This window comes from Equus quagga, chromosome 10 (assembly GCF_021613505.1).
Source record: "Equus quagga isolate Etosha38 chromosome 10, UCLA_HA_Equagga_1.0, whole genome shotgun sequence".
In the NCBI taxonomy this organism is placed as follows: domain Eukaryota; kingdom Metazoa; phylum Chordata; class Mammalia; order Perissodactyla; family Equidae; genus Equus; species Equus quagga.
In genome coordinates, this window is record NC_060276.1 from 36723351 (window position 1) to 36744233 (window position 20883).

The window sequence follows — 20883 nt, forward strand, 5'->3', positions numbered from 1 at the left end:
AAGCTTGGTTAACTAGGTCTTAGGTTAAGTGATGTTAAGTCATATTTCTGCTGGCCTATCCCTCAGTTCAAAATGGAAGATGCTAATCATGCTTGTCTCCTTTATCAATTCACCCTCATTTTGCCATACATAGAATAAAGCACTTCCACTAGATTTTGGAAACAGTTGTGCATTCATCAGGGTATCAACAGTAAACAGACAACACACATAAATTAGGATAATCTGAGGAGAGTTTAATTAGAAAAGATATAGGGGGTGTGTAGGAGAACCACAAAAGATAGTGCAGGATACCAAGGCTAGCAGCACAGGAGTAGTAGACTTGTCATAAACAAAGACCTGAAGAAATGAGAAGAAAGAGGTTACTGGAACCATAGGTGGAGATAATTAAGAAGAGCAGGTCATCTTGAGAGGAGCAGGGACATTCAATTGAGGAGCACAAATCAACCTGAGGTGACCCCACAGGACCCATGAAAATAAAAACCCTAACCTCAGTGTTGTTCCTCACTCTGCTATCCTGCTGGGAGCATCCCATTGGTTGAACTCAATCAGAAGCCAGAGGGCATGGAAATCCTCTGGGACAGAAAGCAGGGCAAAGAATGCCATGTGAATCTGGAGAAGGAAAACAGAAGATATCTGGCATAAATTGGTATGATGTCATCAATTTGTCATCCTGTGGGGTTGGGTGTTGGGCATGCTGTCCACTCATACAGAAATAGAGAATTAAGGTTACACAAATGTGATTTTAGCCTGTCCATGTGTTAGGCAACAGGTTGGTGAGTCAGGTTCCTCTGGAAAGCTACTGCTGGCAAAAAGCCTCATCACCTATCCGAGTCTGGCCTAGAATTAGTAAGATTTGGTAGTCAAGGCTAGCATACCATACTTCTTCTTGGGATATGTATTATAGTGACTAAAATCTTTCTGATTGAGTTGATTTTGGATTGCTATCTGTCATAGTGCGCTACAGCTAATAAGTATGTAATGAATGTTTGTTGCTGTGAAACTTGTGAGACAGGCCTATCTGGATTTATTCCTTCAGTGTCCCAATTTATAAGTATTTCCACTATACAAACCTTCCAAGCATCCTAATTATACTCTGGAAACCACTGCTCTAAAATGGAAATGACAGATGATTTAAAAATATTATTCAATTTGTTTTGGAGCTGCCTAGGGATGAAGGTGTTTGTATAGTCCAGTCTGAGAACAGAGTTTCTCTGCTAAAGAAGTCAACTGAAGCCCTGGCCAAACAAAAGTGATTGCTCTTTGCTTCTAGGTTGAGAGGCCCGGGAAGCACTACCAAAGCCAACTCCTAATCAGGCCCTTAAAAGAATCTTTGACTGCAGAGCTGTCCCTTATTTTGAATGCAGACATTGGCAAACTGGGCCACCTCTTAAAATACTTGCTATTGATCTTTACGAGGATGAAAGAATACATGAAGCTTAAAACAAGGACTCTGGAGGCAAGGCTTTAGACAACTCCACCACCACCATCAATAATGAGCACAACAAATCATTGCACATGTCGATTTATCTTTATAGGCAATAGTGCCCTCTTGTGATTAACATATGAATAAACTTCTGATGGTTTGCCATGACCAGTGAGTTTTCAATTAAAGATGCCAATTGAGGCAAAGAACCTCCATGGCGCCACAAGAAACAGAAAAAGTTCTTCAAACTTTGCTGGGTGAGGAAAGAGACTATATAATCACAAGGTGTCCAATAAAATCTCTTTTGGAAGCTTGGAAGTGATGAGTGTGAAGCCAACATAGCATGTGTTGTGCGTGTGTGTGTATGTGTGTATATATATCACTTGGTTGATACTCTTTGTTTCTGATTAAGCAGAACAGCTCATTCATTGCCTGCCTATGTGGGAAAACCATTAACTGTGCATGACTGCAAAACTCACTATAGGTAACTACTAGAGCAGCTACATCAGAATAATCTTTGAATATTCAGTGGCAAGGGAGGGTCAACAACATTAAGGTCCTGGAATAGATTGGGTTCATGTACTTTCAAAAAGAAAGCAGGGCTTGGGATAGTTACAGGAACTAAGAAACACACAGACTAGCTGCACGTGCAACTATTAAAATGTTAGGAAGTTCTTTTTTTTTTCCTTTAGATAGTTTAAAATTTATTGAGTTTCCTGTGCTCTTACAAATGTAACATTCTTGTATACAACATTCATTGAAGAGGCACATTTCTTATTTTGAGGTGGCACAGATTAGACAATTTTTTCAGTGAATAATTACTCTTATATTAGGAAATTTAACTACAAGCTATTTTTCTGTAGAAAGTTGCTTGAAATTCTATCCCTAATATAAGATAAAATTTAATTTTTCTATCTCAAAATCACCATATGCAAACTAACAGTACATGACTACTGCCTTTATATTCTTCAATTCTAAGCAATTTCACATTGGAGTTTTTTCAAAGAAAAATTTTAAAAATATATAATTTTCAGGGAAGAAGCTGACCCGGATAAAGAATTTGCTGCTATACCTTGTTATGAAAAATCAGTCAGGTGATCCGGACTGTGCTATGCCATAGAATTTCTCTGCGTGTTTCCACCAGCCAGGACCCCTTCAGGCAATTTAAAAACTCCCCATATAGACACAGACCAGGTCTAGGAGGGGATGGAAGGTAAAGCAGGGCAAGTCGATCCTCAGCTTTGAAGAGCAAACTTCTGGTTATCTGGGCTGGTTAGAATGCCTAGGAGGTTCTTTTTGAGGCAAGGTTTTCAACCAGCTAAAATGAGAGGGAAAGCTACAAAAAGAAAAATCTCAGAAATTATTGTTTGCAATTGTAATTCAAGGAGCATCCTTTGAGTGCACAGCATGTAGAAAAATCTATAGGATGCAATATGGCGTTTTCATTTACAGTTACCCATTAGTGTTTTCATGTATGTGGCTACATGGAAAAATAAAGCTAGAATTTGCAATTGGCTAGCCTTGAAATCAATGGTATTATTAGGTAGTCACCACTGTTTAGAACTTAAAACTTTTACCACTACAGACTCTAAGTTTCAGATTTTTCATGGGTTCATATTAGGGTCTAAAATTCTCAAAATCACTTTGGTAGTTTCATATTTTAGCTGTAACACAAATTTTAGTTTGGAGGCTTTTAATGCCTCTTACATTTAGCAAGTCCTCAGCTACATGTGTTCACTCTTGATAATTAGGAATATTAACTCACTAATCTACTTTAAACATTATTAATGAATTCTTCCCAAAATAGAAAGTAGTTCTGCTTCCTTTCCCAGCCATCAACACAATGTTTTTAATAAATTTATTATCTCAAAAATACCTCTGAATGGGTTGTTTTCTTGATTGGAAAAAGTACATTGCTGTGTGTTTTCTATCAGCTATCAGAGTGACCAAAGTCTGCAGAAACCTCTTTTGGTTTGGAACTGCTCTAAATGATTCTCTGAGAAGGGACTACTTGTTGATGTGCAGATGTGTAGTCTATCTGTAAATGAGTACATTTTTACACATAGGCTGAAGAGATACACAATAAGCCATCCTTACAACATATATCTTTAATTAAATTGATATTGGTGAGTTAAAAAACATCAAGTGAGAAGATGACAGCTAGGGAAATAAAGTATTCTATGACTATTTATAATAAAATGTTTAAAATAAAAAAGAGTAAGAAACATCAATTGGCTTTGTAATTGATGAGAGAAGACTAACCGAGTACTGTCTTCCCAGTTCTTGTACAAGCAGAGACCACAGGAGAATAATTCTTACATAAGAAGCACAGGAAAAGAATTGTCTTTTTTTTTGGTATGTTTTTGCTTCTCAAAATTATTTGGGAGAACCTTTGCCCAGTCAGGGATGAGCAAAAACAAGATGTAAGAAATATTAAAACAGGGGGCATCTAGTGTTAAGAGTGTCTTTGAGAATATAGCAAAAGTGAATTGCTCCATTGGATATTATAAATTTGGTATGTAACAGGAACATTTAAAATTCTGATTAAAGTGACTAGAAATGACCTAATTTTTAAAAAAGTCAGATACGAACTTAGAGGATAAAACTCAAAATAAATTTACTCTCAGTAGTAACTTGATGCAAGAATACAAATTCTCTCACTTTGATAAACATGGATATAAAATCTTGCTGTCTGTATTCTAGGTTTTCCTAAGTTTTCTGTAAAGAGTGATTCATGTCAGTTCACATCTAAATGACTGAACATTTTGCGCTAAAAGGCTGTTTACACAATATACACATTCTTTACTTACAGAGCAAAATAAGCTTAACACTTTTATATTAAAAACCTGGGATACAGTAGGATTAGTAGCACCATGAAAAATAATTCTTCCCCCAAACTGCAGTCTTTTATTTCACTCAGTGTGATTCTTCTCTTAATTGAATTTTTAACGTGCCATTTTAGTTACTGGGCAAAATATATAATCTTCATCTTATAATCCTTGGAGAAAGTCATTCTGGACCCAAAGAGTAAATTCATTTCCTTATTTCTTTCATAGAAAAATAATAGACACCTTGCTCTGGCACATTGCTGAGGTACATCGGAATCTTCATGATTACTAGTCAGCATGTTCTCTTGGTCATATATAGTAGCACCATTGGTGGCAGCAGTGGTGAAGTTGGGGAGAGTGAGACATTGCATCCTGGGAATTTTATATATATATATATGCATATATATCACATTTAAAAACACACAAGGAATTCTTCAAAATGTTATGTCCTCTTCATGCACACTTGACATCGGCTAATACGTGTCCTCAAGTCTCCTGCTTTCAGCGTTTCCGACTGAGGTTTGCTGGGAAATAAGAAATAAGACTATCAGATTAGCCTTTTATGAGATTTCAATTCTATTATTGGTTCAAATTCATACCCAAACATTCTCTTTGTGTTTAAGTAGCTCTCCTGATGACTTCATGGTTAACTTTTGAGCAATGGGATCTAATGCGATGAATGGAATGGCCTAAGAGCCATTAGGGGTCATAGGTATTTTTGTGACTCTTCTCCTCACGACTATTATTTTTGACTATTTGTCTCTCCCTCTCTTTTTTTATACATTTTTCTGATAGGCCTAGATTGAGGAGGATATGGGCAACTGATGACAAATAAATGATAATACATGATACACAAGAAATACAAAAAGATAATACATAAAAAATATGAATTAATGATAACTCAAAAGAAGCAACATATAAAAATAAATTCAAACTAACAAAACAGATTGAAGTATCCTGAGGTACACATATCATATGTGGCCTTATTCATTCAAACACTTGGATGAGAGCCTTAAAATCATTCTACAAAAGGAGACTACTGGACTAGGGGAGAGAATATAGTTTACAGCTTCAATTCCTGGGGCCGACTTTGGTCTAGTTGAACAACTGCTCACTTGTTATTAAGCAGATCATATAACCTTTCCTTGCTCTGTCTATTTTGCTATTGAAAGATTACTACCAAACAATCTCAAATCACACGTATCTAATATCAGCCGTCTGTTTTTCTGACCTGAGTCTAGTATACGAGGAGAACAAGCAAGAATAAAGGACACAGTCCACTAAGTTACTAACATTTGTTGGATATAAACCGTCCATGAACAGCCTCTCTTCCTGAGCATCTGTGAAGGAAGCTTAGGACCTAAACTAAAGTCATAAGCACCTTACCTGAACATGTCTGACATATCTACAGTCGCCAGCCAAAAGCTGTAGGAGTTGGCATAGTAGTTGCAGGTACCTCGCCCATGACATTCGATAAAAGGAGCTGAACGAAACTCCTCCAAGCAGGAACCAGGGGAGGCCAGGGCTTGACCCGAGCCCTCTGCTCCTGCACTTGTATGCTAGAAAAGACAAGGAAAAATGTGCCACAATACCCATGGGCTATAATACCCATGGGCCATAATAACTTAGTGAATACCCAAAGCTGTGTGCTGAAGTTGGTCAAAAATTCAAATCCAGTGAAGGAAGAGGGCCAGAGGTAAGAGAATAGTATCCACACCAAGGGTACTCAACCAAAGCAACAGGCAGATTATGAAAATATGTTCCAGAAAATGTGTGAGGGGGAACACAGTGCTCGGATAGAAACTATTTAAGGCTCAAGCTTCTTACTACACAAAATGACAGGGATTCCTCATACTGGGAAGAAACGTAGATATGATGGACAGTCAGCTATGACGACAAAGACAAGGAAGAATGTTTCGTACCATCATGAAGGAATAACCAATCCAGAGAGAATCCCATCCCTGAGGACAACGGGGAATCTGGATGGTCTGACTGTGAACTGCAATGACCACAGCTGGAGCTTCACATACTGCACATCTGGTAAGGGAAAGGGAGAAGGAATACAATCTACAGAGTGAGTAGGTGGGAAATAGCAGTCCCTCTTCTTTGGTAGCCTTCCTGGTATAGAAGCCCATTAAGGTGTCTTTAATGCTCAGGAAAGGAGGAGAAAAATGAACTTTGAGAATTGCTTTTTGCATAAATCTTGTCTCTCAATATACATAATAAAGTTACAAACAAAAACTGTACGCTTTTTTTCAAGAAACTACAGAATCACTGCTATAGCATTTTCATTTTCCATTCTGCTCCAAATTTGTATTCATACTTGCTGTAGTCAATGCCATAATTGCTGTAAGAGCTTGGCATAGTGTATTGTACACACTACTTGCTGTGAAAATGCCCAATTGGAGGGTAGACATTTAGTAATGCTGAAACTGTGGTAAGAACAATGTCTGGTAAACTGGAAAAGACAAGAAAGACACTTTCTCAATCCCCACCCATTATTTTTGGTCCAAAGTATATTTATTAACCATTTGGCTATATCTGGAGAAGTACAAAATATCCAGAATGCTGGGCAGGTACCCAGGTACTTGGGGATGTGGCTTAAATCTATAAAATCAAATAAAACAGCAACACAGTAAATACAGCTGAGTCTACCAAATCTTTAATAAGAGCATGAGGGGACCTTTTTGAAATATGACTCAACCAATTTGGCAAAGTTTATCTACAAAATAGGGTATACCTTTAGGGAACCTTTTACTCCCAAGAGTTAGGAGTGAGAAAAATCACAAAAACCTAATTCCCAAAGGATTTGGGCAAATGTATTAAAAAGGGCACCATGAATTTGCTACAAAGAGAGGCTAAACTAGATTTAAACTTTATACGTCATGTGAAAGAAACTAGACTTTCCAATGATTCATCTTTTATGGTTACTGGACGCCTAGATCAATTGGGTCATAATCAGAAGGAAAATGGCAATATCTAATATGCCTAGGAGATTGAGTTAAACGAGGGTTGTAACGTGGAAAAATTCTATGAATCTATTAATGGTACCACCCTCCTCTTACCCATACAGCAAACCTCAGCTATCATTTCCTTCTTCCCATAGCTAATCAACTGCCAAATCCTATCTATTCTATTAACGTGATACATGTTCCCCACTGAGAGTTCCAATCCACTCCTACCAGGAATATCGCAATATCTTCAATTTAACTGGTCTCTCCACCTCAAGACTATTCCCTCTATAATCCATGTTACGCATTGATAGCTCTGTAATCTTCCCTGAAATGTAGCTCAAAAACTTTTCGGGGCTCCCCAATATATAGCAAATAAATTCCAAAATAAAATCTTATACTGAAAACCTTCTACCATTTGGGTCCAAGTTAACTTTCCAGTCTCTTCTCCCTATGTAACCTTTACAAACTATATTCTAGACACATCAATCTACTACCCATGTTCTCTGTGTAGTGTGCCCTTCCCCCTTATAACTGCCAACCTCTCAAGTCCTTCCCATCTTTCAAAGACTACCCAGTTCAAAACACATTTCTTCCACATAGTCATCCCAAATTTCTCCAGTTAGAATTAAACATCCCTTTTCCTATGCTTTCATAACATTTTTATTAGGTCTATTGTAGCACTTAGCCCAAGCCTGATATATATTAGATTAATCTACATACATTTGCCTAATAACTAGACTGAGTTCTTTGTACATTACACTGTGTCTATCATGGGGCATGGTCAAAAGCAGATCCCCAATAAATGTGGATCATACTAAATACTGAATTGAATATTATAAAGGCACCTCTGTTCTACCTAACCTGGGAGGAATATGCTCAGATTATTAGCTTTGGACTCATTTCTGACTAGCTAAACTAACTGGGGATTGGTAAAAGTCAAAGCTATATCAATGTCTCACCGACTAATGAATGGCTGAATGCTCTGGCCCTTCAGGGGCTCCATGCTCATTGGCATGGGTTCTGGGGTAGAGAGCCAGTAAGAATAATCATTTCTTGAAGCAAAGTTGCAAACATTATTGATGTTGCAGAACATAAAAGGCATGGTACTGAAGCGACGAAGGCAGCTGCCAGCCGTCCCTAGGAAGAATTGAGGAGAAAAAGATGAAGAACTTCATCATGATGATACTTTAACTTCTTCTAAAGCACCAGCAAACAACCTCTCAAAGAGAAACTTGCCCAATGTTTCTTAGATAATAAATATACTTTTTCAATTATAAGATGCACATTAACTCATATTTTAACATTTCTAAAGTCAGGATATATCTTATAATTTATGTAGACATTTACTGTGGTAGCTCATTATATATTCCCCAACACTGTTTTTAAACTGGTGATGCATCTTATAAACAATGGTGTCTTATGGAGAATATTGGGCAGTTTATTGTGGACAAGTCAAGGGCACATACTGAGTCCTTATAATATCATATCAGTGTTTCCTCTCCAGGCTGCCCTCTCTTCTTCCAAGACATCCCCAGTATTTATCTTGTGTGGGTATGCAATCTCTTTAAGCCTAGGCACAATTGTAGAGCTGACCAATATGCACATAAACCATGGACAGGTCTGGAGATGAATAACAAAAAGGAAAAAAGATAAATGAGAGAGAGAGGAAGGATGGAGGGAATAAAAAGAAAAGGAACTAGAGCCTTTGAATTTCTGAGCTGGTAGGGGCAATAGAGGTTATCTCTACCAGTGATTAGGCCTTTCTTTTCTCATCTACTCACAAAAGGATGATGAAAAGTGATGTACCCCTCTCACACATTTTTAAGTTACTATCCAAAATATTTCATCAGAAGTTTAAATTGATACTATGGCAGTTATTAAGATATTGGTTATTGTCTCTTGGCTCCAAACCCACCCGTCTATACTCTACTTTGTAATACTGGAGCCTGGGACTGTGCAAGCCACATTTCAACATCACCAGCAGTCATTTCTAGTATTTTGTGAATACCTATATTTAAAAACAAATTTTCATATTACTATTTTAAACGAATCCAATGTAACAATTTGAAGTCTAACAATAAACATTTTTAAAAGCACATAAACTCGTCTTTAACAATTCGGAATCAAACAATGCTCTTTTTGCATTTGGAAATTACATCTCCATTCTACTCCTCTCACACAGTTTTATCCTAATATGTTTTTTATTTTTGAAAGTCTTTTACTGATTATCCTATCATATTTCTCCAGAACAAAAATTTAAAGTAACTATTAAAAATTTTCTGTGACCGTAAGGCTTTGCATATTAAATAATTTATTTTGAATTATTATGATTATTATTAATTCACAGCTGATCAAAAACATAGATATTACAAATTTTGATAATTACTAACCATGAAAAGTAAACTTCTATCGGAAATGCATTTCTTTTTTTTAAGTAATTTTATTGGGATTATAATGGTTTATAACATTATGTAATTTGGGGTGTACATTATTGTTTATCAATTCCTGAATACACTTCATCGTGCTAGCTCCTAGTAGTCTAATCTAATTTTTATCCATCACCATACATATGTGCCCCTTTGTCTCTTTCACTTACCTCCCAACCCCCTTCCTCTCTGGTAACCACTAATCTGTTCTCTTTATCCATGTATTTGTTATCTTCCACATATGAGTGAAATCATGCAGTATTTGTCTTTGTCTGGCTTATTTCGTCTTTTTTATGACTGAGTAGTATTCCATTGTATATATATACACCACAACTTCTTTATCAATTCACCTGTAGAGGAGGACTTGGGTTGTTTCCGCATCCTGGCTATTGTGAATTGTGCTGCAATGAATATAGGGGTGCATAAATCTCTTTGGATCATTGATTTCAAGTTCTTCGGGTAAATACCCAGTAGTAGGATAGCTGGATTGTATGATATTTCTATTTTTAATTTTTTGAGAAATCTCCATACTGTTCTCCATAGTGACTGCACCAGTTTGCATTCCCACCAGCAGTGTATGAGCATTCTCTTTTCTCCACATCCTCTCCAACATTTGTTGTTTTTTGTCTTGGTAATTCTAGCCACTCTGACTGGTGTAAGGTGATATCTCATTGTAGTTTTGATTTGCATTTCCCTAATAATTAGTGATGTTGAGCATCTTTTCATGTGTCTGTTGACCAACTGTATATCTTCCTTGGAAAAATGTCTGTTCCTGTCTTCTGCCCATTTTTTGATCAGGTTGTTTGTTTTTTGTTGTTGAGTTGTGTGAGTTCTTTATATATTTTGGAGATCAATCCCTTGTCTGATAAATGATTTGCAAATATTTTCTCCCAGTTGGTGGGTTATCTTTCTGTTTTGTTGATGGTTTCCTTTGCTTTGCAGAAGCTTTTTAGTCTGATGTAGACCCATTTGTTAACGTTTTCTTTTGTTTCCCTTGCCTGAGTAGACATGGTATTCGAAAAGATGTTGCAAAGACCAATGTCAAAGAGCATACTGTCTATATTTTATTCTGGGAGTTTTATGGTTTCAGGTCTTACATTCAAATCTTTAATCCATTTTGAGTTAATTTTTGTGTATAGTACAAGATAATGGTCTACTTTCATTCTTTTGCATGTGACTGTCCAGTTTTCCCAACACCATTTATTGAAGAGACTTTCCTTTCTCCATTGTATGTTCTTGGCTCCTTTGTCAAAGATTAACTGTCCATAGATGTGTGGTTTTATTTCTGGGCTTTCAATTCAGGTCCATTGATCTGTTTGCCTGCTTTTGTGCCAGTACCATGCTATGTTGATTACTATAGCTTTGTAGTATATTTTTAAGTCAGGGACTGTGATGCCTTCAGCTTTGTTCTTTGTCCGCAGGACTGCTTTGGCTGTTCGGGGTCTTTTGTTGTTCTATATAAATTTTTGGATTCTTTATTCTATTTCTGTGAAGGATGTCATTGGAATTCTGATTGTGACTGCACTGAATCTGTAGATTGCTTTCAGTAGTATGGATATTTTAACTATGTTTATTCTTCTGACCCATGAACATGGAATATCTTTCCATTTCTTTATGTCTTCTTCAATTTCTTTCAATAACGTCTTTCAGTTTCAGTGTACATGTCTAATAGTTTTCAGTGTACAGGTTTTTCATCTCTTTGGTTAAGTTTATTCCTAGGTATTTTATTCTTTTTGTTGTGATTGTAAGTGGGATTGTAGTCTTGATTTCTCTCCTGCTAGTTCATTGTTAGCGCACAGGAATGCAACTAATTCTTTTAAAGTGATTTTGTACTCTCAAACTTTGCTGCAGTTGTCGATTATTTCAAATAGTTTTCTGGTGGATTCGTTACAATTTTCTATATATAGAATCATGTCATCTTTAAATAGCAGAAGTTTCTCTTCTTCCTTTCCAATTTGGATACCTTTTATTTCTTTTTCTTGCCTAGTTGCTCTGGTCAACACCTCCAGTACTATGTTGAATAAGAGTGGTGAGTAGGGGCATCCTGTCTCATTCCTGTTCTCAGGGGAATGGCTTTCAGTTTTTCACCATTAAGGATCATGTTGGCTGGGGGTTTTTCATATATGGCCTTTATTATGTTGAGGTACTTTCCTTCTATACCTATTTTATTGAGAGTTTTTATCACAAATGGATGTTGGATCTTGTCAAATGCTTTCTCTGCATCGATTGAGATGATCATGTGATTCTTATTCCTCAGTTAGTTAATGTGGTGTATCACACTGATTGATTTGTGGAGGCTGGACCATCCCCGCATCCCTGGAATAAATCCCACTTGATTGTGGTGCACGATACTTTTAATGTATTGCTGTATTTGGTTTGCCAATATTTTGTTGAGGATTTTCGCATCTATGTTCATCAGTGATATTGGTCTGTAGTTTTCCTTCTTTGTGATGTCCTTGCCTGGTTTTGGTATCACGGCAATGTTGGCCTCATAGTTTGTGTTAGGAAGTATTCCATCTTATTCAATTTTTCGGAATAGTTTGAGAAGGATAGATACTAAATCTTTGAATGTTTGGTAGAATTCTCCAGAGAAGCCATCTGGTCCTGGACTTTTGTTTTTTGGGAGATTTGTGATTATTGTTTCAATCTCTGTACTTGTGATTGGTCTGTTCAGATTCTCTATTTTTTCTTGGTTCAGTTTTAGGAGGTTGTATGAGTCTAGGAATTCATCCATTCCTTCTAAGGTATCGAATTTGTGGGCATATAGTTTTTCATAGTATTATTCTCTTATAATCCTTTGTATCTCTGCAGTATCTGATGTAATTTTTCCTCTTTCATTTCTAGTTTTATTTATTTGAGACTTCTCTCTTTTTTTCCTTGTGAGTCTGGCTAAGAGCTTGTCAATTTTGTTTATCTTCTCAAAGAAACAGCTCTTGGTTTCATTAATCCTTTTTACTGTTTCTTTATTCTCTATTTCATTTATTTCTGCTCTGATTTTTATTATTTCCCTCCTGGTGATTTTAGGCTTGCTTTGTTCTTCTTTTTCTAGCTCTGTTAGGTGCATTTTAAGATTACTTATTTAAGATTTTTCTTGCTTGTTGAGGTGGGCCTGTATTACTATGAATTTCCCTCTTATGACTGCTTTTGCTGTATCCCATAAGAGTTGGTATGTTGTATTTTTATCTTCGTTTATCTCCAGGTATTTTTTTATTTCCCCTTTGATTTCTTCAATGATCCAACGGTTGTTCAATGGCATGTTGCTTAGTCTCCTCATATTTCTGACTTTCCCTGTTTTTTTCTTGTGGTCGACTTCTAGCTTCACAGCACTGTGGTCAGAAAAGATGATTGGGATGACTTCAATCTTCTTAAATTTATTGAGGGTTGCCTTGTTCCCCAACATATGGTCTATCTTTGAGAATGATACATGTGCACTTGAGAAGAATGTACATTCTGCTATTTTCAGATGGAATGTTCTATATATATATTAAATCCATCTGATCAAGTATTTCATTTAAATCTACTATTTCCTTGTTGACTTTTTGTCTGGATGATCTGTCTACTGATGTGAGTAGGGTGTTGAGGTCCCCTACTATTATTGTGTTGCTGTTAATTTCTCCCTTTAGGTCTGTTAATAATTGCTTTATGTGCTTTGGTGCCCTTGTGTCAGGTGCATATATACTAATAAGTGTTATGTCCTCTTGGTGGAATGTCCCTTTTATCATTATATACTGCCCCTCTTTGTCTCTCATTGTTTTGTTTTTTAACTTGAAGTCTGCTCTATCTGATAAAAGTATGGCAATACCTGCTTTCTTTTGTTGGCCATTAACTTGGAGTACTGTATTCTATCCCTTCACTCTAAGCTTATGTTTGTCTTTGGAGCTGAGATGCGTTTCTTGGAGGCTGTCTATTGTAGGGTCTTGTTTTTTAATCCATCCAGTTACTCTGTGTCTTCTGATTGGAGAATGCAGACCATTTACATTTAGAGTGATTATTGATAGTCGAGGGCTTAATACTGCCATCTTATCTCCTGTTTTCTGGTTGTTCTATGTTTCCATTGTTTCTCTTCCTTTGTATTTCTGACTGCTATTTCATTTTGGTGGCTTTCTGAGGGAGATTTCTCAGTTTTCTCTCTTTTTGTGACTTGTGGCTCTGCTCTGATCTTTTGTTTAGTGGTTACCGTGGGGGTTGTATGAAAAATATTGGAGATGAGATAGACCAGGAAATGCATTTCTTAATGAGATGAATTAGAAGTGAACTATAGAGCCTCAGTTAATGGAGACTTTAACAAAACCATTATTTTGAATTGTCCCTTTGAATTTGTCCCCTAGAGGTTTTCATACTTCAAAGCAATGTACCATTGTATGATCATTTTATAGTGGGAGATGGGTGATAGTGACTGGGGATGTGGGAAAGGGGTTTATCCAAAGCATATGGACAGGCAGTTCAACTTTAGGAGAAAGTACATATGAAACTTGAGGATTTGAAAATTGATTCCTTTAAAATTATGCCTGAGTATCTCTTGGAAATTACTCATGTAGCCAAAGGAGTATGCTTATCTCAGATTGAAGATGACTGATAAAAGCCCAATAATGCATAAACCTGGTGGATCATCAAAAGCACTTGGAATTTTTAGAGAATCACCTAGGAATCTTTTCAAAAGTCCTCCATGTTGAAAATAATTGATTTAGTCTAATTTAGACTTTTTTTTTCAGAGAAAAAAACTGGCTCAGAGAGAGGTAACTGCTGACTCAAGGTCATGTGAGCGTGAATGACAAATTGGCATAACTGAAAAATGAATGGATTTAGAATTGGCAGGTGTTGGGTTCAATTCTTATCTCCACCACTTTGTGAGTGTGTGGCTTTAAATAAGCCACTTAACCTCTTAGCCGGTTTTTGTGTGTGTGTATAAAATGGAAAAAACAATACCTGTCTTATATCTTTCTTGATCATAGTTGTGAAAATCAAATTGGATAATGGATATGAAAGTGCTTTTTAATTATAAAGTAATTTAAAAATAAAACTAACATTATTGCCTAATTATGGACAGAGCTGGAAATATCCCTGGTCTCAGAAAGAACAAAAAGGAACAGGTACATAAAAGGGAGGCCCATAATGATGAGAACAGGGGTATTTGGTTGCATGTGTGCTGTAGGCTGCCCACAATGATGCAAAATTCTGTGTTATAGTCTCCAAATTTTTGAAGAGATAGCAGTCTCATGAACTCTCAATGTCTCTCATTTTCTAAAATTATAAGGCTTTAATAGACTAATGGTTCTTAGTATGTTTTGTTTTTCTCCCAGACAAAACAGTTTTAGTATTCAATCTGTTTCTTCCACCCTCTTTTTCTATACACCATAATATTTTCACTAATCCAATACAGACTATGTATTTATTTGATCAAGTGATTGTTTCTTTAACATCAAAGCTATAGCTGTCTCTATTTTTTGTTTATTCATCAAGATATCTCCAATTTTATCCTTGTGTGAACCCTACCAGAGACTCTGTAATTCAAGATCATTTGGGGATCTTGGGCCCTATCATGGTCTTCCTATGTCTGAAACTTAAAGTGTATCCAAGTCAGGACCATTTTATAGCTTCTAAGTCTGAAGGCATACTATGACAGCCCTTGTTTGACTAAATACATACATTTTGAAAAGTTATAGTGACATACTAGATAGCAGATCCTATTTTCTCTCTGCATTGCATTTTTAAATTTTATGGTACTTAACAACTTCTAATTGTTTCTATTGACTTGCTGGGTTAGGCATTTGAAGTTTACAAGCTTGATTTTGGGTATAAGTTAGACTATGACAGTGAAGAGAGAATGGACTAAAAGGAGAGGAATTTTATGGGAGAAAGACTAGAGAAAATTATCTAAAAGATTAGAGTATTTTCACAATGAAGATTTCTCAAATGTAAAATTAGAAAAAGAAGATGTTACATAAAGAAGGCAAAAGAAAGAAGGAAAAGTAGCAGAGGAAAGATGAAAAGGAGAAGAAAAAAAGAAAAGTAGAAGAGGAAGAAGAAAGTGTTGGGCAAACTCTTACGTTATTTCATTTCATAAAATGACCTGTGACTATTGGCTTCCATGTAAGCAGCTATAACTACTCTGGTGGGCCAGAACTGCCTGGCAGGTACGGCCAAATGCCCTGGGAACAGTGAGCAGAGCAGATTTCTGGAGATCTCTGTTGCTGCAGAACTGTTTTCACAGAATGGCCGAGCTGAAGAGACCTCAGGACGCCTCTTACCATACAGACCCTAGAAGCTGGGAGCCTAGACTATCTTCTTAAATGTCTTTATGGAGGCAAAGGAGATAGTGATCCCTAAAATAGGTAGCCCCAGTGATCCCTAAAATAGGTCAAACAATGGGGCCTCAAAATCCAAAGTCAACATTCCAGAAAAAGAAACCTTGGGGATTGGGAGAGATCTTGAGAGTCATCCAGTCCAGCCTTAGCTCATCAATCAAACTACCCACCCCAGTATAAAGAAGATGCATGGGAACACATTAAATGAAGTGGATTTTATATGGAAATATGGTGCTTTATATAGCTTTAAACTACTCTGATAGTTTATAAACCTAAGGCACTTATTTTGGGAACTATAAACTAGCATAATTAAGCAATGACCTTACCTTCTTTGATGTAAAAACCAAGATTCTCTTCAGAATTTATCTTTCAACTTGATGAAGACCAGTGTCAGAGAAGAGGAAACTACCTCCCATGAGTTATAAACACTGCCCACTCAAGCAGCTGCTATACTGTAGAGAGCCCAGGGAATCTGTTTCCTTAATAACTAAGCTAACAAAAGTAAATGTGGCCCTTTCCAAGACTTCTTGCTTTAGGCCAAGAATTGTACCTCACACTAGCTAATTAATGCTTTCAGGTGAAAGTTAAATATTATTTATTTAAAACTCATGGTGAATATATTCAGCTGTCCTTGACATGGTCTCCAATTTAGAAGCCCCAAAATAAAAAAAGAGATGCACTTAAGCCAAGGCTACTCTAAAACCCAACAGGATTTTCAAAACAAAAATAAAATGCGTAGTAAGAAATAAGATGCCAATTATCTCACCCAAGTCTTGACCGTGAGCTCTTTTATTTCCTTGTACATACAGGAGAGAAAAGCCTTCATATATCTGGACAGTACCCTGCGGGCATTGTGGTGCATCTGTTGTCTGGCTGTGACGTGTGATGAGGAATCCATGGGCAACAGAGGAGGTTCCAGGAGGACCTGGGGGGCCTTGCAATCCATCTGGCCCGGGGGGACCATCCAAACCGCGAGTACCTATTTCCACGGAATCATCAGTATACAAGATTAAGTAAGCTCTGATCCACTATTATGGATGCTGACAAAACATTAGACCTCTTTTAATTTGTTAATTTAGTCAATATTTATAGAGTGTCTATAAAGGCATTGTCAGATATCACAGGTTTGGAGATAAATAAAATACAGTCCCTGCCATCAAAGAGATTTAAATACATTTTTTTTCTTCTGGAATTGGTTGACGACATTAGGCACTAAATAAATTCTGTGTGAAAGGAACATTAGACGGGAAGGAGTGATGCTTATTTGAAGAGTCTGTATGTCATGTAGTCTTTTGCTATACTCAAAGAGTTCAAACCCCATGAAAAAATTTCAGTCTCCTGTTCTGTTCATCAATGAGAAAGGAAGGGTGTGAATGCCATCAGTCTGCCAGCTTCAGTGCTGAAAAACACTTCCTTTGAATCTTTCTAGGAAATTATTCTCAGGCATACCTTTTTGTTTAGAGAATAGACAGGGCACTCTAAAGAAGCCTTTTCAAAATGTCTGTTTTCAATCTACCACTGGTTCCCTTTCTCTATTTAGCCTCTTAATTTGAGCTCACTTTAAAATTATCTTTATATGCAGGCCTTTGGACATTGTGCGTAGAAATTTTCATTTTGGGGAAACTTCACAGCAATGTCCATACATAATGAAGATGACACTAACTTGTTTCTTCCCTAGAAATACAGGAGATGACACTAAGTTGTTTGTTTTCCTCATTAATGAAATGGCAGGATGTTGGTTCTAGGAAGGCCACAGGTATCACCACTTTGCCTTGTTGCCACTGATATTTTTTGCCAATATAAACTCTTTATGTTTTATACTATCTGGAGTTGCTAATGCATATTAAAAATCTATTGAGTTTATGATCAACTACACTAAGATATCACCTTACACCCGTTAGAATGACAAAAATATCTAAAACTAATAGCAACAAATGTTGGAGAGGTTGCGGAGAAAAAGGAACCCTCATACACTGCTGGTGGGAATGCAAACTGGTGCAGCCACTATGGAAAACAGTATGGAGATTCCTCAAAAAACTAAAAATAGAACTACCATACGATCCAGCCATCCCACTACTAGGTATTTATCCAAAGAGCCTGAAGTCAGCAATCCCAAAAGTCCTGTGCACCCCAATGTTTATTGCAGCACTGTTTACAATAGCCAAGACGTGGAAGCAACCTACGTGCCCATCAACAGACGAATGGATAAAGAAGATGTGGTACATATATACAATGGAATACTACTCAGCTGCAAAACAGAACAAAATCATTCCATTTGCAATAACATGGATGGACCTTGAGAGAATTATGTTAAGTGAAATAAGCCAGCAAGAGAAAGATAATCTGTGTATGACTCCACTCATATGAGGAATTTAAAACTATGGACCAAGAACAGTTTAGTGGATACCAGGGGAAAGGTGGGGTGGGGGGTGGGCACAAAGGGTGAAGTGGTGCACCTACAACATGACTGACAAACATTAATGTACAATTGAAATTTCACAAGATTGTAACCTATCAATAACTCAATAAAAAAAAAAACTGGAAAAAAAATCTATTGAGTTTATGATCTTTTATTTCTATTTTAGGAATCTTACTTTAGTATTTTTTTTATTGTAAGTTGACTCGAATTCTTTTTGGAAGTAGGTTGAGCACAGATTTAAAATCTAGCAGATACCAATTCAATGTTATCGGGAGCACCTATTAATGAGTGACCTCAAAAATCTGCATACCAATATTTTTTCTCAATACAAGATGACACTATGACTCTCAAAGCTCTATGGGGATCACTTAACTTCACAATTACATTTACTGAATTTTATGGGGGAAATTACACTCTATCGTGATATTTTCAAATGTGGAAATATTCACAATGGTTTCAAGATGTTCATAGAATTTAAATCAACATACTGAAAATCATCAGAACAAGTGAGTAGCTGGAAAATCTTCATTTTGAGGAAGAGCTGGGTTTTCCAGTGCTCTAAACACACAAATAAAAACAACTTTTCTATGCTTCTCTTATACTAACAAATCTCCTCGTATGTGCTACCCTATTTTTGCCCAGCAACAGACTCATCAGCTAGCTGCACTCTCTCAAGAGGGGGCTCTCACAGCTCTAATTGGAGGCCATACATCCAGTGGTCTCCCCGACTTACAGACTAGTATCAGCAGCAGTGTTTTACTTGTCTCACCTGGCTGGCCTGGCAGACCTGGGTCTCCTTTGCGCCCTCCTGCACCATCAAAGCCAGGGAGTCCATTGCGTCCAGGCTCTCCTGGAGGGCCAATTGGACCTACAGGAAAAAGAAATAGGATTTCTGAATGTGAATAGAATAATTTCGCATCCAGAGAGATCTAGGAGACTTAAGGTCCTTGAGTGTCACTGAATTCATAATCTGGTTTTGTGTTTAATCCAGATAAAATGAGCTCAAGCCCAGGACAAAACAAGGAGACAAGGATTTAGCTTTAGTTTTAAACAATCCTTTTGACCTCTTCCATATTATGGAAGTTGTGTTCTCTTCGCCTTCAGAACAAGACAGAGTTGCAAGGCCCAACTTTTGTTATCTATCCCACCATAGGTAAGGCTGTTACTGCCTGGTACACTTTATTTATGGAAAGACTGACACTCAAAGAAAAAAAAAGACTTTAGAAGAAAAAGACTGAAGTTAGTTTCTAGCTTTCCTTTATAATCAAAATTGACTGCAAGAATAGAGTCAAATGGCCAACCAGATAGGATTCAGTTTAAAAATCATGTGGCCTCACAGTGGGGAACTGATGGCCCACCAAATCAGCCTTCTATCCTTCTGGTGGTTGAGATAGAGAAAGCACCAGAACTTAAATGCATATTAATTTCATTACAAGTTTTTTTTTTAACATTAATCTAATTGTTCAAATTAGAATAGCTAGAGGAGCTAGAAGAAATTGGACTGGGCCTAAAAGAAATTGGGGCATGAGAAACTAACATTTTCAAGAAAAAAGTAAATGGGACTTGTGGTTGTCTGGTATTCTACAGGTTGCTGAGATTCCTATTTTCTGAGACCAACTCTGACAAGTGAAAGGAGACCTAGGGAAGTGTTCTCAAATAGATAAGGATTAAAAAGATCTGCAAAGGTACCTGGTAAGCCTTGAGGTCCTGGTAGTCCTGGTAGACCTTTTAATCCAGGCTGGCCTGGGACCCCTGGTGGACCAGCATCTCCTTTGATTATAATACTCTGTCCTGAAGGACCAGGTAATCCAGGAGGACCTAAGAGGTAAACACACACAAATTTGAAGGTAGGGAAGAGAAAGGTCAGAAGGAATGGATGCAAAAGTGACCTAAGGTCAGCATAAGAACTGGTGTAAAAAACAAGTTATATGCATTAGAATGTTGCCATGTCCAACAGAAATCTGTTTGGGAAAACTATCATTATCTCACCCAGAAGACTCAAAAAATAAATAATTTTCTTAGAGTCAATGGAAAAATTAGGCATATTGTCCCTATTTTCATGCATTGAAGGATGACTCGGTTCCTAGAAAGTCTAATCCATATCCGTGAACGCTGGTGTCAGGGGAAGATGATTCTACTTCCTGACAAGACCATTCTAATTCCAACCTCATTTGCAGTTCTTGTTTGTTGTACTTGTCAAAGGACCCACTGAACTAGTAGGGGAATTTAGCACACACTCTATTTCACAGTTTACAGGAAACCTCTATAAGTCTCTCAGCGAAAAGAAATGTTTTCACATAAAAAATATATAAACATACCTATGTGACTTGCTCTTGTGATCTGTTTAACTGAATATGAGAAAGTTAGTATAAAAGCCAATAAAAATCTCAATGAAGCATTCTTGAGGGTCTTGCATCTATCTTCAACTTAAAAGGTTTGCTCGTGATAGTACATTGACATAGAGAACTTGAGAGATTAGTAAATAGGGAAAGAGTCCTGCCTATTTTCCCTTAGTTGCTGGGGACTGA

General features: G+C 36.9%; 1 protein-coding gene across 3 annotated transcripts in view; it reads right to left on the reverse strand.

The window, feature by feature from the left end:
• Positions 1–2200: 2200 nt before the first annotated feature.
• Positions 2201–20883, reverse strand: part of COL4A5 (collagen type IV alpha 5 chain) — a 226507-nt gene continuing 207824 nt past the window's right edge. For 2 of the 3 annotated variants that reach the window (XM_046673318.1, XM_046673317.1), the window contains 7 exons: positions 20045–20173; positions 19125–19223; positions 16703–16915; positions 8165–8342; positions 6174–6288; positions 5638–5810; positions 2201–4775 (listed from right to left, as the gene is read on the reverse strand). In XM_046673318.1, coding sequence (XP_046529274.1) covers positions 4694–4775; positions 5638–5810; positions 6174–6288; positions 8165–8342; positions 16703–16915; positions 19125–19223; positions 20045–20173 — 989 coding nt within the window. In that variant the 3' untranslated portion in view covers positions 2201–4693. The remainder of the gene's footprint in view (positions 4776–5637; positions 5811–6173; positions 6289–8164; positions 8343–16702; positions 16916–19124; positions 19224–20044; positions 20174–20883) is intronic. The other variant, XM_046673319.1, reaches the window with a different exon arrangement.